Here is a 17,873-nt window from a genome sequence, read left to right as displayed (position 1 = left end):
TCAACCAGAGGTCCGTGAATTTGTGTCAATGTGTCACTTGAGTAAAAAAGATGTGTGACAGAGAAAACTGAATTTCTCACTCCTTTTAGGTCGTTTTAACGTTGCTAATCGTCTTTAACGTGTAGTTTCGATGATGCTCTCTCTTCAGTTTCTTCTGAACTGTAAATTTCCTTTAATTTGTATTGACACGTTACAGTTCCGCCTCTGTGTTGTTGTCGTGTTGTTTTTAAGTGTTCCTGCCTTTGTGTATATGAAAAGTGCTCTATAAATAAAAATGCTTTGCCTGCCCGTGCAATTTTTAAACACTGCTTATACTTCAAAAACGATGTCAGTCACTTTGTATCAAGCTACAAGTTCTCGCAGTTAAAATAGCAACCGGTTTGTAGTTTGACATTTAAGTGACAGGGGCCTTGCAACAGAGCAGGTGAAGAAGGCAACAGCCTTGAGGCCTGGACTGAAGAGGGAGGGGGGGAGGAGTTGATGTCTGAATACAATGGTCCACAATTTTTGAGAAGTCTTTCAAATTCCATGTTCTGCCTCAAGCCAAAAACTTGCTGCAAAAAGCTTTGTAACTTCAAAGTGACAATACGCGAGCCAACAAGTGCACTTACGCTTTGAGGAGTCAAAAAAAAAGCGAAGGGAGGAGGCTAGGACGCGAAAAAAAAATGCTGATGGGCCTTTGAACTGCCCCGATTGAGCAGTAAAGTATTATTTTTTTATTATTTTGATTTGACGTGAACAACAACAAAAAAGGAGTAAAGGATGCATTTCATGTCTGAGCAGGGAGAAATCAAGACTTTGTAAATCCTGCCCCAATTTCACATGGTCAGAAATTGAATACATACTAATCTGTCATTATAACACCTGGTGAAGTATAATAAATGATATTTTATTTGTATGTATGTTTTGCGTCATATTGAAACAGCCTGCAGTTGCTAATGTTCTCAATGTAATGTTTACATTGAGCTTTTCCCTGATGAGACGCTGTCAGACTAATGTCTGAGCTGACGTGGCGTAATTACAGTTTTCTGATCATGATATGAGTCACTTTGCGTCTTTTTCCCGGTTTATAGCCCCCAAAATTTTTGCCTCTGCATTTTTAATCAGGATCCACCCTGAGTTATGACTGCGGAGCGTCGGGGTAAAACTGTCCGACCTTCTCTGCAACAAACAACACATGTCTGGCCATCCATCTGTCTAAATCACACCCTGTCAGTGGTCGGCTCTCAGCCTCGGTGATGGACAGCACATGGGCGATAAGCCAAGTCTTACGCTCATTGGGCATGCAACGGTTTAGACAGCAGCCCTTTGGTTTTTGTTTCCACTCCAGGCGCTACATGGCATCCTGCAACGTTTTTCTTTGCTCGCAACGTCATCTGACCTTGTCATCCCGGAGCCGTAAATCTGAAGGATGCCAGGCGTCTGTAGGTTGTTTTGATAAGTCTCAAGTAGTGATGGTGGAGCTGCCTTGTCTCTGCCTGATGGAAAAACACACACTGCACTGCACAGGATGTAGATGCTGCCTCTTAAGTGGAAATGAAAACGTCTCCCTTATGCAAGAGGGCCGTTATCATTATGCCAACTGAATTATCTGCTTTATTGTGTGCCTCACCTCATAAGCACTCAAGACGGCACGATCCATCTGCCGGCTGACCTTAAGGGTAAACAGCCAGGCAACGGCACAAAACTACTTACTGTGTTTATACATATAAACATTACAGGCTTATTTAATTATGCTGTCCCTTGACAAAAGACTGTTTTTTTTTTTAAATGTAAAAAGGCCTTTCTTCTTACATCCACAATGCACTCTGTTCGACTCAAATTGCCCACACGATGAGTGATTCAGTGTAAATCGCCTATCACGTCATCTCTATCTGTCTCAGTAATCAGCAATTAAACTTGACTGTCACAGCAGAAATAGAAAATGTAGGTTTTATTTCACAGGGCCCTCGTCTTTTATAATTTCCTAAAAAGGGAACAGATATGTAAGTGGATTCTCGGAGAAGTTCATGAAAAGGATGATGCAATTTGGGACTAATCACAGGGGAAATAGAGACGTGATGGGAAGAGGTGTAGCGCGGTGTACGAGTTTCGCCCCGAACCATTCACAACAGGACGTTCACTACTGGCCAATTACTTTGGCACATTGTGTCTGGCGGTGTGACACTTGTCTTTTAGCTAAACCGCGCGAGTCATTTTCACCCTGATGTGATACACATCACTTAGTGAGTGTTGAGAGTGCGGTGAGTGGAAATGAAATCCCAGAGATTGAAAAGCCCTTTTTCATATGATATAGATATTGTGGAAAGGACGTGTCTAGAAATGCAATTATCACAGAAATAAGTCTATTAAAAGGTTCGAAATATGGTATAATTTTTTTTTGTACTTGTGTGACCGGTGCGTTAATTGTGCCCGACATAAATCTGCACAAGCTGAAGTTGTACATAAATTATACAGTTCATAATAAATGGAATCTCCCAGGTTCCTCCTGAAGCCAACCAGAATGTAACAACATATTGTTAACAGCCACTGGGGGGGGGGGGGGGACTCCACTGGTTACTAAGGAACTACTTTGATTTAAAACACAACTGATGTTATAAATATGATATAAATGTTATAAAAGTGGCGTTCCTGAGGAGTTTATGGTCTCAATCGTGGGGTTCAGGTCTTCTTCACTTCTGATATCTTTAGCGTGTGTGACCTGTGACATCACACTTAATTAAAAGACACGGTTTTAATGAGTGAGAATGACGTTACAGATGTATTACTAATCAAAATGTAGTACTAGTTGAAAATTTGGAACTTTTGAACTGAGAAACTATCATAAAAATAAGCTTTGCATCTTTGATTTGATGCTCAGCTCGCTTATCTCTCTCGGAGAAAACGTGCTGATTTTGAAACGTTTCACGAACACCAACCAACAAATCCTGCATAAATTACAATCCATTATTCTCTAACACCATTGGTAAACTCCTCAACAATCACCAACAACAGTCAAACAATGTGGCCACAGGTCACAACCATAGAAATCCTTGCATTAATAAAAATAATCCAAGGCGGCCACTGGTTGGGCGCAATGAAATTAAGGTCTCTACAATAAAAAGCGATAATTTGTTGCGTCATACACATACATGACATTTCTACCTCTAATAATCTCTAGGTTAATTTTCTGTAGTTTGTTGTCATCTGTAATAATAAAATAAAAGCCAGGTTAACAAAAAGTGAAGGGTGTTTTGTTTTTTTTCCTCCACTGGAGCTCTAAAGGGCTTTTAATTTGAAATTGTTACGGGCCATGATGGGTTTATATTAACGGCATAATGCAGCCGCTTTAAAGGCCAAGCTGGGGCAGATCAAAACTTGGCTTCCTTTAAAAAATGACCAATTATTCTTATCACAAAGAGGGAATTAGAAATAAAGACCTGCCTCAAATACAAACCTGCTTTAATTAAAATTCTTCTGCAGAAGAGGGAACTTAAATCCCTGGACACTGTCCTTTAGAGAAATAATAATATTCCAGTGTATTTAAGCAGCAGGCTGTGGATTTTTCCGTGCAGCACATTAAACAGCTCAAACCTCAGCACTGGGAAAAAGAACAGTGGTTTTTGTTTACTGTGAAATATACTAGTGCACAATTGAGAACAAAAAAAACTACATCCAATTAATATCTCGCTGTAAGTCGCTGTGGCAAATCAACAGCAGTTTTGTGTCAAGTTTTCGAGGATAATTACACACCTGGAAAATAAAGCTAACACAGACGTGAGCGCAGATATGTTCCATACGAACAGTAATAGCCCAGTCGACTCTCTTCAGCTGTAATATTGAACTGCATAGCAAAGAGGCCAAAGGGAAGGTGGACGGCAGGAGTGGTGATGCCTGTTTGTTGCCCATTACAGTAAGCACAGAGCGTGACAGCAGCAGCAGCAGCAGCAGCAGTAGCAGTAGCAGCAGCAGCAGTAGGAAGCAGTGAGGCGTGAGGTCCATGTGAGCGAGAGGCCAACAAAATGCCAGGCTGCCTCTGTAGATGAGCTGCTCTCCTTGTCTCGCTCTCCTCTCAGGAAAGGTCGGACGGTAATAGGACTTTTTATTTTTTAATAGAGCTCTAAGACATGCAAAAGGCCAAAGACAGAAGCATAAAATACATATATATTATCCTGATGCCTCGGTAAAAAAGACCTAAATCCTCTTGAACTTGTGATACAAGTTATGGTTCATCTCCAGTGGCAACACACGATGACATCACTGATTGGTTTATTTTTTGTAAAATAGAAGAGAAGTGTGGAGCAGAGGAAGTAGTGAGGGGTTAACTATTATTATTAATAACAATACTAATACTGATCATAATAATACTAATAATAATACTAATAATCATACAAATATACATTAGGTTACATGTATCACATAATTAAATGTCAACATGTTATGATCAATTTTATTTGATTCTATTTTCATATCTGTCTATTTTGTTATTTATAGATTAATTTTGCATCTTTTTTGTGAACTACACATCAAAACAAACACTTTTACTTTATTTTTTAATTTGGAATATCAGGATGAATTATCAAGATATAATTTTAATTTGAAATTCAATTTGACCCGCCCTCCGCCTCCTCCTGTCCAGACGTTCACTGGCCCCCAGATCATTTTGAGTTTGAGGCCCCTGGTCTAAAACCTCTTTAAAAACTATATCCTGTCGTGCACGTGTGGAATTTTCTAGAGTCGCTGAAGCACTGACATATCTACTGCAGTTACAAGTTCATTTATACAATTGTTATTGTACTCTTTTTATACCATAATGTCTGCTCCCAACCCTGCTGTTGTGACAAGTGAATTTTCCTAGTGTGGGATCAATAAAGTCAAATCTAATCTAATCTAATCTAATCTAATCTAATCTAAACTAATCTAATCTAATCTAATCTAATCTAATCTAATCTAATCTAATCTAATGTCCAGTGGGAGTAATGTTAGCATCAGGCTACTGTCTTGCCGTTGCAGCAGGCTGTTGAAAACACTCAAAGACATTTAGCTTGCTTCCGTTTACTCTATTTTATTTATTTCATAACTGTGATGCATTAGCGCACAGTGCTAGTAAAGTGCAAGCCCCGCCCACTCTACCCTGTCGCTTAAAAAAAAAGAAAAAAAAAAGAAAAAAGAAGAAGATACATACACTTAAAGCAGCATGGGTTGCCAGACCACCAGTGCAATTAGCCTCCAAAAACAAAGCTGACATGATGAATTTTAGTATCTTTAATTAGTTTTCTAATGAAAATGACTGATGTCCTCACCTCTTATTTGCAAAAACAAATTGTGTTGTCACATATCCTTGCACATTTTTAAGAGGTTAAACTGAAATCCTGCCTCTTTTGTGGTGGGTATATGACGTATTCCTGCAAATCTACATTTGCAAGACTACATTACTGCGTGGATTGATCTCCATTTTGACGTTTTATCTTCAACTGTTGGATCAGTACATATTCATTCTGTTGCTCTGTGGTTGGTTGCCATGGGGACAAATGAAAGCCTCTGCCAGAGCATACATTAAAAACAAAGCTTTGTCAAGGAACAGTCTTTAAAGGTGTCAACAACCAGGTTCAAACCAGGTTTTGTTGGCACGCTCCATCATCTATTTGCCTCTACATCGGACTGTGATTTACAAAGTGGGACATGGTGCTGAAGACCTGAATTTAGGGATTGCGATCAAAATCTCCTCAGGAACATGTTTACTGATGTTATAAATCAAGTAAGACGTAAGGTTGTTTTCTCATACACTAACCTGACCTCAATCTGCTATGAATGATGCCTGTGAACTGCGGGAGGAAGCGGGAAAAAACCTTTTTATAAACCTTCTCGCATTCACAACTCCACACACAGAAAAGTACTGGGTCCCACTGGGACCAGAACCGAGAACCTTCCTGCTGCGAGACGACGGTGCCGACCACCTTACCCAGTCATTTTCATAACACTTTGTGAAGCTAAAAAGGGCTTACTCTTACTGACAGAGACACAAAGACGCCATAATAACTACCATTTGTGTAATTATTCAAAGATGTTTATGAACGTGTTCTTTCATTTAAAACCATTTTTTATCGCACACCAAGAATATTATCTCTCAATTGACAATTTAATGAGTGGAAATGGAGCTTCACTTTCTCTTTGTATTCATTACAATTTGTGCGCTTGGAGATGATTTCCCTTTCGCCGACACTGACGTACGTGTCATTAGGGGTTAGAACAATCTCCTCCGCTGAAATCCAGATTACTGATGCGAGCAGATGACGCTCTTGACAACGGGCAAACAAATAGGTGCAGATAAGACTGTCGCTTCCAGTTATTTCCCATGTAAAAGTACTCACACTGAACCTCCAGGTACTTCTGTGCTTGGAAGTCCTTGACTGCCGGGTGGTCTACGATGCAGATCACGGGCACGCCGTCGTCCTCCTTGTTCACGGTTAGCGTCAGGCGGCTGGTGACTGTGTACATCTTGTCGTACGTCAGCTCGACTTTGGGTTTGCCTGTGTTAAAAAACAGAGACGGATTTCAGTTAAAATACTTGCACAGAGCTGAAATGCACTGCCGCAGAGAAAAGTCAGTATAAAACTGATTAAATATTTCAGTCGACAAAAGACTGAACCTTCGCCTACAGTTATAAATACCAGCGGCGAAGCACAGATATAAGGCTGCATGTTTGGCTCAAAGTTCTCCAAAGCTGAATTCATTAAAGCCTCCGTGTTTACTTCAGCCTCTGCAAATGAATCCATTGAAACTAAATGGCATTTTATATGAATAGTTTTGCTTATATATGTACATATAAGTGTGGCTGGTCCTTGAGGTGAACTACTCCCGCGGACTGAAGGGAGCCATGTGAAGCGGAGGAGTGGGAGCATCTTGTTTGGGATATATTGTCTCTTCCTTATTTTTAAACTGCTGCAAACACAGCGTCTGTGTTTGGGTTCTTGAGCCGTCTGTCGCCGACAGGATTTGGCATGCGTACTTCTCATTACCGTAGACCATTTTCATGATATCTAAAAAATGATGTCAGGCTGAGATTGGCACAAAGATTCCCCACGTTTGTGACGTCGGCTTCTGAAACGTGAAGGTTATCTTGGGAAAAGAAATTTTTTGACAACTCTACAGCCATAAAATCAAAATAAATCCGGCCTTATTATCATCATGATCATAAGAGGGTTAAATTTGAGGTACTTGAATTTTCTGAGACCATCCATCATCGAAAGACTTTCCCAGGCGAGGCACATCCCTGATCATGTGATCCATCAATTACAAAGTTGACCCTCGCAAAAAAAAAAGACAAACCAATTAGTCTGACGCTGACCTAACACGGATGTCAGTGGACTGTATGAGAACAACTAGTGGACCCAGGGGAAATGAATGGATTTAACCTCAGACCCCGTGTTACTGTAATATGATTGCACCACCACTCTTGCTATTAACCTGCACTTTCTCATACTTGATCTAGATCAGTGACTCCCAAAGACTGGCCGGGATCCACAGATGGCTTTTGAATTTTCCCGACCTTTTAGTCCAGGTTGATGTCGATTTGTTTTAAATAACAACTGTATGGTCAAAGTCGCAGCAGCAGCAGCCAGACACCGGCGGTGTAAAGTGTCGTAATAAGCGCCGCTGTGTGTAGATATCAGGTAAAATTCCATTCTGTGCCGTGTTTTTGATTACAGAACACGGCTCCTTTGTTTCACAACCTTTATGCCGCAAAAGCTGCGTCCCTATGGCAAAGAGGAAGAAAGCGAGGCTTACGGCGGATCAATTTAAATGCGGATTACACTGTGAAATCTGTTTTAATATTATAATGACAAGTTTAAGCCAAACAAGTGTCTATTCCAGCTTTAAGAAGAGAGGGTAGGGCAAGGTGAAGGTTTTCTGGAATAGAATCTGTGAATATGATATAAAAATGTACTGCAGTGGTTCGGCCTGGATTTGCAAAGATAGTATTAATATAGTCAAGATGTTTTTATACTAAAAAGAAAATATTATAGCCTGAATAAATACTTTTGTTTTTGTTCCTGTCTTGTGCTGACACAGCCTTGTCCCCTCTGGGAGTGCTTTGTGAACAGGGAGTGTTGAAGGGTCTGCTCGCAAAGTTTTACTTTGACAAAATGACAATAATGAAACCATAAGAGTCTTAAACAATGACGGAAACACGGGCTGCTTTGGAGAAATATCACCGCCTCATAAAAGGTAGCTATTTCCTGGGTGCAAGGCGCAAGTCTTTCTATCAATTGACCCCACAAAACACCCAGAGTGGAAGTGAGTGTGTCCTTGAGAACGGTGAAAGAAGGTGAATCAGTTAAACTGCCAGCTATTGGGTAGGACTGTGTGACTGTGAATCACTCATTAGGCTTTATGAAGCCAGATTTATTGTGCAGCCACCTTTTATGCAGCACCGCCAGATCCGAGGTCTGCAAAAATAACCCTCCTCTGATAAGTGGCTGCTGTGCAATATCGCACAATATGTTCTCAAATGCAATGAAGAGGGTACCTCATCACAGTCCTCCAAAATAAGAAGGATAGCGGCAGACAGCTCGGCACAGCAGCCGAGGCGCAAAGAGAGATTGATTATTTTTATCCCTTTGTCCTACTTCCTAGCAGTCTGTTGCAAAAGTGTGTTTGTGTCACATCAATAAAACAAATACTGGAAGCAACAAAGTGTGAGAGTCTACAAAGAGAAATGCTGCAACGGGAGAAAATTTCTCTTAACATGAACAGTCTCGCATTCATCACTCCTCTCCTGGCATTGATTAAACACCTCTCTGTTTATCAAAATTACCTATTTAGAAGATTTCCCCCCCCCCCCACGGAAAATCCTTTAATGATCTTAAAATAGCTTACGCAACTCCACACCTTTGCCTCATTTAGTACTTGTGGATCTATGCAAACCAACCCCCACCGTGCCCCAACCCACCACACAGCCTCACTCCTGCAGCTCTGGCTCTGAGAGATACAGAGTCAAAGGTAATCCAGTGATACGTGTTCAAACCACCAGCTCATATCTATAAGGAGCAAGACAAAGATGGGAAGGAAAAGGAGGGAACTGTGCACTTAATGGTGAAAGTAATGTGCTGTATCCCTATCTGCAATGTTAAAACTCCACAGATAACGCAAGTTATCTACTCATTATATAACAATTTGGATTAATCACAGCTATAATGGTTAAATATTAATAATGTGTGGCTCATGTGAGATTAAAACTTAGCTGATTACGCTAAAGCAGTGAACTTAAGCCTGTCCCACGCTAGAGGATAACTGGCCAGATTTTGGGCCCGATCGTGGGTGTCTTCTGATGATAGGCGCAGATTTGAACAGATTATTACGTCCGTTTTAACATCATCGGATGCACCAGAGTCTTCCCGAGTTTAAATCCTAAGTATTAAACATTGAACCGTTTGTATTCTGAAGTCACATTGAATCACGTGAGATTCTGTGAGATCCCAAACCCCTGGAATCCCCTCCCTGATACGGCTTGATTAAATGCCAAGGGTGTGGTCCCGTGTCTGGACTGGATCGTCTACTCTGAGCTACGCAAAAACAGGAAAGAACATGCAAACTCATCGACACACTCCTATAATAACAGTATTTTTGCTCATTATCATATGAAGACACTTTAACTAAGTTTAGACCTTAATTTTTATGAGAGGAAATCCTGCCAAACATGCAGTTTTTTTGTTTTTTTACTGCTGCTGAACCACAGTGGTGATACTGACATGGTGACAGCTGTCTCTTTGGATGCTGGGAAATCAAACCGGTGTGATGTGCCTGGTGTGATGGAACAGGCTGTCATGAACAAATACCACCAGAGGCTTCAGATGTGTGCGTGGGCCTGAAATGGGAACATGAAGAGGGTCTGCTCAAATCAAAACGTCTTTGGAGATGCAGCATCAAAACTGGGTTGCCACATCGGGATACACCCAAAGTCATTGAACCAATACGCCGTAAAGAAATTGAATCCCAATTTTCTTTCCCTCGGTTGGTTACAATTGTGTCGCAGGGACACGGTAAAACAAACTAAGCATGGTTTAAATAAACTGCGTCAGGACCGGGTCAGTTTAAGACAAGAAGAAAAACAGAATGGCTGATGGGTTTGGGTCAGTCTCATACTTAGGGCAGAAAATTGTAAACTGAGCTAATGCAATCCCTTCTTGTTAGTGTTTTCAAACTATCTTAGTTTTACAGTTAAGTTTGGGAGATAGTTGGCTACCACAGTAAAAAAAAAAAGCACTGTCAAGACAATGTGTTGTTATGAGTGAATATTTGCATGCTAATGTCAATTTATGTTGAAAGATCTTCTCATTCTTTGCTGTTTTAAGGCCATTTTGTATCCGTACTGTCCTTTTTTCCCCCCTTTCCTACGACTTCATCCCCTTCACAGATCATTGTCCCCTCTGAAAAACCTACATTAGTACTTCCAAACTTTTTAGGAGATGATCTAGAACAGTGGTTCTCAAACTTTTTTATACCTAATGCCACCTGAGAGAGAAAATATTGAGCTATGATCGCCAATGTTAAAATACAGTGAAGCAAAGTCAGCTATGGAATTTTCACAGGAGGCAGATTTATTCCCAATAAAATAATTTGCTCTCTCATCAACGCCCTTTTTCGTCACATACACTTCAGACACTGGGATAGTGAAATGATGCCACTTTTCCACTACATGGTCCCACTTTGCCTCGCCTCACCTCGGCACTGCACAGCTCTAAACGGTTTGGTTGGTTTTCCATTGCGATATAGTACATATCGCAATCCTCAACGTGGGCGGGGTCATCATAGCACGGCCGCACAAAACTGCCCAAAACCTTGTTTTATACACACAAACTAGTGACTCGTGACTTGTAAAGCAGTTGTTTTCCACCGACTGAATCATTAGAATCAGTTCATTCAAAAGATTTGTTCAGTACTTCCTGCATGACCGGAGCACAGACTGCGTCAGACACAGTTACTGAACTGAGATACGGTGGCAGGGGTCACAGGCTTTAAGCACACCAGATTCTAAAATTGAGATTGTAGACATTTCCGTGCTAAATATTGGATATTATGCAAGTTTTCAGGATTTTTATCCTGAAAATCCGGCATTCTAACGATGTCACACATAGTATCAGCTCTAAAAAAAAGGTACCAGATACCAGGTACTATCACTAATGGAAAAAAAACAAAAAAAAAACATGCTGAGGTGAAATTAAAATGGATTTAAAATGGAGCTTGTTATTTGTTTAATTTTCTCCGCTAGGTTAGGGGTCGTTGCCAGTAGAGATGAATCACTGAAAGGTGGCAAAGGTAAAATCTACACCGAGTTGCTCCTACTCTCCTGTACCTTCTCCATATTCCATTCCTTCGGCTTTTATCATTTAACCACATCCTTGTGAAACAGGAACGACGGCAATGTCGATTTAAATAAAATATATGTCTCTCCACTTCTATCACTTTCCACCCAAAAATATTCTTTTATCCATTTGTAGAGTCCTCCTGTGAGGGGTAGGAGCAGGGTAATTGAAATCACCCACTGGTTGTCTTGTAAGACTGGAGGCTAATGGCTGTTCTGGTTCCCGTCAGTCAATGAAGAGCCTTATCTCCGACTTTTTTTCCTTTTTCCATCTGTCTTCTTTTCTTTCATCTTAACAGAACAGAAAGGATTGACCTGCACTACGAGATCCTGCACTCCACTTTTCATGACTTCCACTGCAGTGTGAGCTTAAGAGCTGGAGATATAAGTGTTAGGGCATTAATAATATATATATATATATAAAAAAAAAACTGGTTGAAAGCAAATAAAAGAGGAAGGAGATCATGGGAAGATAATAAATCTGTGTGTCTTAAAGTTGGATTTACATTAGCAGGCATGACGAGTTTAACCTTTAAATGATAAATGATGACGAGATTCTGATTATCCCTTGGGGTAATTAAGTAAAATTCTGAGGACGTTTAATTAGAAATAAGTTTGCCAGAGAAGGAACCACAGCCAAAAGCAATTTATGTAATTCTTCCTGTGTCAGGATCCATTTCGTTTTCTCTTTTTTTTCCCCCACATCTCTCACATTTTCGGACTCTTTTTCTCATCATTAAACGTTCAGATTCTGAGCCGAGCAACGCGATGATTCACTTCCTCTACACTGCTGGAACCTGTGGAGTCACGTCAAGTTTCCCAAATGATATTGTTGAAAGGAAAACAATAATATCACTTGCAAAGGGAATTGAAATATGAAAGATTTGGTTTTACTGTTTCAGCTCGTGGCAAAAAAATGATCTAATGAATGGCATGATCGAGAAGTTGTGTTGTGGCAGGTGAGACACAGAGTATTGTTGTATGGCTAAAAATTAGCATTACGTTAGTTGCGTAATTGCCAATTGAGTGTGAGCACATGAAAAGAATCACCATGGAGTTAAGAGTTTTATAATTTTCCCTGACATTCATGAAACAAGCATCATTTAAAAGTTCAGTTAAAGAATTTGTTTTCAAATGCCACATCGGTACTTTACACTGACTAACAGCCACAGTGTTTCACACACACACACAACAACACACACCATTAGGCAGTGTGTTTACATGCAGTTAAGTAACCGTGCCGCTGTCAGCTTTCTGCATAAACACATTTCTTAAACGTGATTAGTGGCAGGGAAGAAAAAAAAAACAAAAAACCTGATATTGATTTAACAAAGTTTTAAAAATGGCCTAAGACAATTCCAATTTAATATGGATTTAATACCACTCGCCAATCAGTGATGAAGGACTATAACTTTGACAATGCAACACTTGCCACTACTTGTCTGTAGAAACCCGGTAAGTGGAAGTAGATTTAACGAGGTGACCTTAACTAAGAGTTCTGAGCGAGTCCCTGACCTCGAACACTCTCATGATTTGAGGTGGCCACTGAGGTTCTAATGCGCTGCAGCGCAGAGGTGAAGCCGCCCATGGCCGTCAACACAGCTTCTGATTAGGACCTTTGTTTCAAAGTCTTGACAAAGCTCCCTATCTGAGCTCTGAGGTGGAGCTGCCTGGCAGGAGGCCTGTTCACCCCCCCTGAGCCCTGCTCACACTTCTGAGGCCCAGCTACCTTTGATGGAGGCATGAAAGTTGTCACGGTGCCACCGCACATCCACATCGCCTGAATGGAAACTATTCAAACCTGCAGCTCGTGGCATTGAATGCAGAGGGAGAGAGAGTCAATAAAAAGCAGGAAGGCAGTGCCATAAATAACATCATTTAAATAAACCGAAGAGACGCATACGTGCATGAAAACAGAAGGCTGATCACACGGAGCTCCATTATCTGTGAACTACTAAAAGAATAAGACGCTGCAATGAAGATAATTTGATTTTGACCCAGAAAGTGAAGTCAAGGTTTAACCAGAAAGCGTGAATTTTATCAATAAAGTGAAAGTTGATTTTGCTTTTTGTCTCATCTTATGTAAAACACAAAACTCGAAGACTTATCAAAAGCTTCTTTGTAGTTTGACTTTGCCTTAAACCTGAGGCTGATTCATTTGTTGATCACTGTGCACAGTAGGGGAGTTAAGAGGTGAATAATGTTATCGGTTCTTTTAAAGAGCATACGGAGATGTGTATACTGTATGTGCGGGATCAACAATCAGAGTATCTGAGAGTACAGTACGCTGTTTGTCTGCTTTTGTTTGCTTGTGAGCTTTTATGTGGAGTTTATACGCGATTCCATGTTTTTGTCAAAGCGGGGGGAAACAGTGGAGGCAGGAGGGCCGCGTTCTCCCTTTTAAAGAGCGACACATGAGGGTCCCTTTCAACTCATGCTTCATGCAACGCTATGCTTTTTGTGTCAAACAGAGCATCTCTTCACACAGATAACCGATTGGAAAACTGCAGCGATAAGAGGGAACACCTCGGGTTTTGTGCTCTTGCTCTGTTAAAAGGACACCAAAGGCCTGACTGATGGTTGTGTGTCTCTCCTCTCGTGTGGAGCACACCTACCTGGGAGCTCCTTATCTCCCTTCATCCATCTGATGGTGGCGGCGGGCTTGCTGCTCATGGCAATGCAGGTCATCTCTGTCTCGTTGCCCTCGCTCAGGACCTCATCGCGGGCCTCGATGATGGGGTTACCTGGAGGAACTACAGCAAGACACACAGAGCAAACCATGTAAAACACCACGGTGTTACGTTGCACCGAGCGCTGCACAACTAACGCTTCTTCAGTTAAGTCACATGACAATTTCACATGGTCTACACACCCGATTAAGGCATTAGCCTGCCATGTGGACTGCGGAGGCTGAAAACGAAATTAGATGGTACAGTCTACGGGGGATTTCCCTATTGTGTTACTGCTGTCGCCTAGCAACAGAAGTGCAGCTGGACACGGTACAGATCACTAACAGCCCGTATATACAGTATAAAATAGAGTGCAGCAGAGAGGAATCAAGCCCCCCAAAGCAAATCTAAATACACAAACACAACAAATCCACATGTACACACGCAGCTGAACAACTGAGAGGAAGGAAAAAAAACACCCCAGAAACATGATATAATGAATGTGCATCATCTGTAGGATTAACATTACCATAAATCAGAGAATACAAACACACAGACACAGATTGTGTGTGTGTGTGCAACGGTTAATGAATGCGTTAAACGTATAGTATGACGCACTGACACAATCGACCAGTCGTAAATCCGAAGTGAATGGGAACATAATGTACTAAATTGACATTATGTTCCATTGAAAAAAGAGCTGAATCTACTGATCGAGACTTTGATGACGTACAGTCAGTTGAGTGAGAAGAAGATTTGTCAAATTGGTTTTCTTGGGAGAACCAGAGAGAACCTGGCAGACTTGTTTTCAGTGAAAACATGGCAGGAAAATGAAGTTAGTGCCACTTTGCAAACCACTAACTCGTGTGCGCCAAAGTTCATTGAGAAAATCTGCAATTTTACGCGACAGAACACAGTAAATGTTGAGCCAATGTTCATGTTATTTTGTGACTCCAGTGTTTGGAATCCTTTGTTTGACACAAACTTCGAACAGCAGCTCCTGTGTAGAGCCGGTTTAAAACGGTGATTTTTTTAAAATGGACTTTGGTGCTTAATCTGGTTTAGCCTTTTGTTAAGCGGCTAATATCGGTCTCTGTTTCAGGCGGCCTCGTCTCCGCTGAGTGCGTGTGTCTGCATGTCTCGTGCTGGTTCCGGGTGAAAGCCGGCGCTGATTATGTGTCAGCGTCTCATACAACCACACTTGGCACGGAACGCCCAAACTCTCACTTTAATAGTGAGTTTTATGTAAGCGGTGACACATGTGGCCTCCCACACGTAGCTTAGCTTAGCTTGTCTCGACACTGCACCACTTTGACTTAATGAATGCACATGATATTCCTGTATTCCGCGCCTCGACTGTTGTTGCTGTCAGAGTCGCTGGCAGTTTTTACAGCGAGCTGTCGGCCGCGGTGCTCAGCGCGTGAATGTGCGCTGTCTTCCACTGTCGAGAAGCTGATTAACAAGCCTCACCTCCCTGCTACCGGTGGCACTGGGTGTTGGTGTGTGTGCGTGTGTGTGGTTGTGCGTGTTTGTGTGTGTGTTGTAGCTACTTAGCACAGTGATGTCAGCGTAGGCTTCCTGCGGGGGATCCGTGTAGAGCTGGCAAACATATCGACCCTCGTCTGACAGCGAGACATTAGACAGTGACACCCGCAGCTCATTGTCTGAGAAGTTCACCAGCTGGAAGCGAGCGTCTTTCAGTGCTGAAGGAGAAAAGCACACACAGAGAGAAACGACATTTACACACACATCTCCACAATCGGGGGGGAACATGTAATTCGGATCGACTTTGTGCGTTTTTGGGACTTATTTTTGTCCCTGTTTTCTTTGCACTCTTCAAGCGCAAGATAATTGCAAAGTGCTTTGCTTTAAATATAAAAGGCACGGTGACAAATTGCAAAAAGTGACACGAGGGCAATTAGATATTAAAAGGACGTTAATGGAAGGTTTTGGTTACATCGCATTTAATAAAAGACTGCGGCGAGAGACACAATCCGTGGCGCTCATTTCAAAGACTGCCGAGTTGCAGAAGACCTGCAGTTCACTGGGAGTTTGTTGGACACGTGTTGCATCACAAAGGTTCAAACAATAAACAAAAACAAAGACGCTCATCACAGCTTCCTGCAGCCCAGAGAGATGTCACAGCACAAAACAATACAAAATAAATGTATTAAAAGTCAAAGATATTGCAAATAACTTTAAAATGGTTCGTTACCACAGCATTTTATTTACGCTGCAAGAATCTAAGATGCAATTAATTACTTTTATTTTTACTTTACTTTACTAATCAGATGTTTCTTTGAGTTATTACGTTTCACATAATCATTAAACCGAACCACAGAGCTGCACAGCCCCCCCCATTTTTCCGTTGGGTGTGGGCGGCGTATGATGTAAAAAGAAATAGGCCCGTGTAATTATTTTTTACGAGTTTTATGGACAAATATGCCGCCAGTCATTTCTGCTTTAAACACATCACAACTTCAAGCGCGCTTCAAAGAAAGCAGAGAGGGAGAAGAAGGGAGGGAAAACCAAACACAATTAGTCAACAATCAATCACAGCGGGCGGCAACCGGAAAACAAAGGAGGGAAAATTAAACGTTTAAAGACTTTAGTTAAAAAAACCAAAAAAAAACAACAAGATGTTATGGAGCACATGCTAACAACATGACTTCAACCTTGGTTTTTCTGAGGTAAAGACCATAAATCCTGTCTCTCCCTCTCATCTGCAGCCACTTTCATCTTGCCTAACCTTGTTTGCCCACCTACCTAAGCAGACTCTATCAGCTGTAATGTAGAATGACAACATGTGGTTAAGATGAAAGCCTACCCGACTCCATCCCACTTCGATATGCTGATAAATTCTGCTCTGACTGACAGCAACTCCAGGGCTCTTCTCACTCTGCACCCTCTTAGTATGGATCTTCTCTCACTCGACTTCTTCTTCTTCTTTTCTTTTCTTTTTTTTTTTTGCAAAGCTTAAAGCATTAAACAACGGAGACAAACACGGAGACACGGAAAACCGCAAAACAAACATAAACAGATGGAATAACCATGGGGCTGCATTATTATTTCACGAGGATTTCACAAACAATGAACCGAGAGAGGAGGAAGAGAGATGGCGCAGCTGCGGCACACTGGCCGTCGAGTACCTGCGTCTAATGTTAAGAGGTAGACACGGATGGTATGAGTGACTGAAAGCGGGGGGAAAATGAGGAGAAAGTGCCAGGGAGACGCAAGAATACTAATGACCGCAATTAATTTTGTGCATCATTAAGCAAGAACATCAGACACATTTTAAGTGATACCATAAGGCAGACTGGAAACGAGGCCTTTGTCATCACATTAAGGAAAAAGACTTAAATCTGCATACAGATATTTTCTATCTGCACATCTAACTCTGCTCTATTCAGGTAAACACGCCACGGCTTAATATTGAAAATGAGAACTTTTACGCAGCGATTAATTTATTTTGTGCATAAGCGCAATGAATGTGGCACATGAACAATACGCTCCTAATTTAGGGACGGCAATTGAAAAGCATTGTTATTGGAATGAGAGGTCAGCTTCTAATCCATATGGTTTTAATTAAATGAAGTGTTCCGAGATTTTAAGCTGTAGATGTAGATGTGTGCAGTCTGTTTTCAGAGGCAGAGCGACGCTAATCAGAGAAACATTGTTGGGGAAGTGGAATAGAATTCATTGTAAATGAAGTATACATAAAGCTGCACCTTTCCCTGTCAAATCTCTGTTATGTTTTTTTTAAAAAAAAAGAGATATATTTTGAACCAGAAGTTACTTTTTCAACTTTTCAACTATTCCTCAAAATACTGGATGAGTTGGGAATCATTCAAACCAGCGCA

General features: G+C 41.3%; 1 protein-coding gene across 5 annotated transcripts in view; it reads right to left on the bottom strand.

Annotated features, from left to right (window-relative positions):
* Positions 1 to 17,873, bottom strand: part of cadm1a (cell adhesion molecule 1a) — a 370,896-nt gene that overhangs the window by 61,242 nt on the left and 291,781 nt on the right. For all 5 annotated transcript variants that reach the window (XM_058627224.1, XM_058627227.1, XM_058627228.1 and 2 more), the window contains 3 exons: positions 15,564 to 15,716; positions 13,960 to 14,097; positions 6,351 to 6,509 (listed from right to left, as the gene is read on the bottom strand). In XM_058627224.1, coding sequence (XP_058483207.1) covers positions 6,351 to 6,509; positions 13,960 to 14,097; positions 15,564 to 15,716 — 450 coding nt within the window. The remainder of the gene's footprint in view (positions 1 to 6,350; positions 6,510 to 13,959; positions 14,098 to 15,563; positions 15,717 to 17,873) is intronic.

Source organism: Solea solea, chromosome 4 (genome assembly GCF_958295425.1).
Source record: "Solea solea chromosome 4, fSolSol10.1, whole genome shotgun sequence".
NCBI classification, from domain to species: domain Eukaryota; kingdom Metazoa; phylum Chordata; class Actinopteri; order Pleuronectiformes; family Soleidae; genus Solea; species Solea solea.
This window is presented reverse-complemented; position numbering and strand designations above follow the sequence as displayed.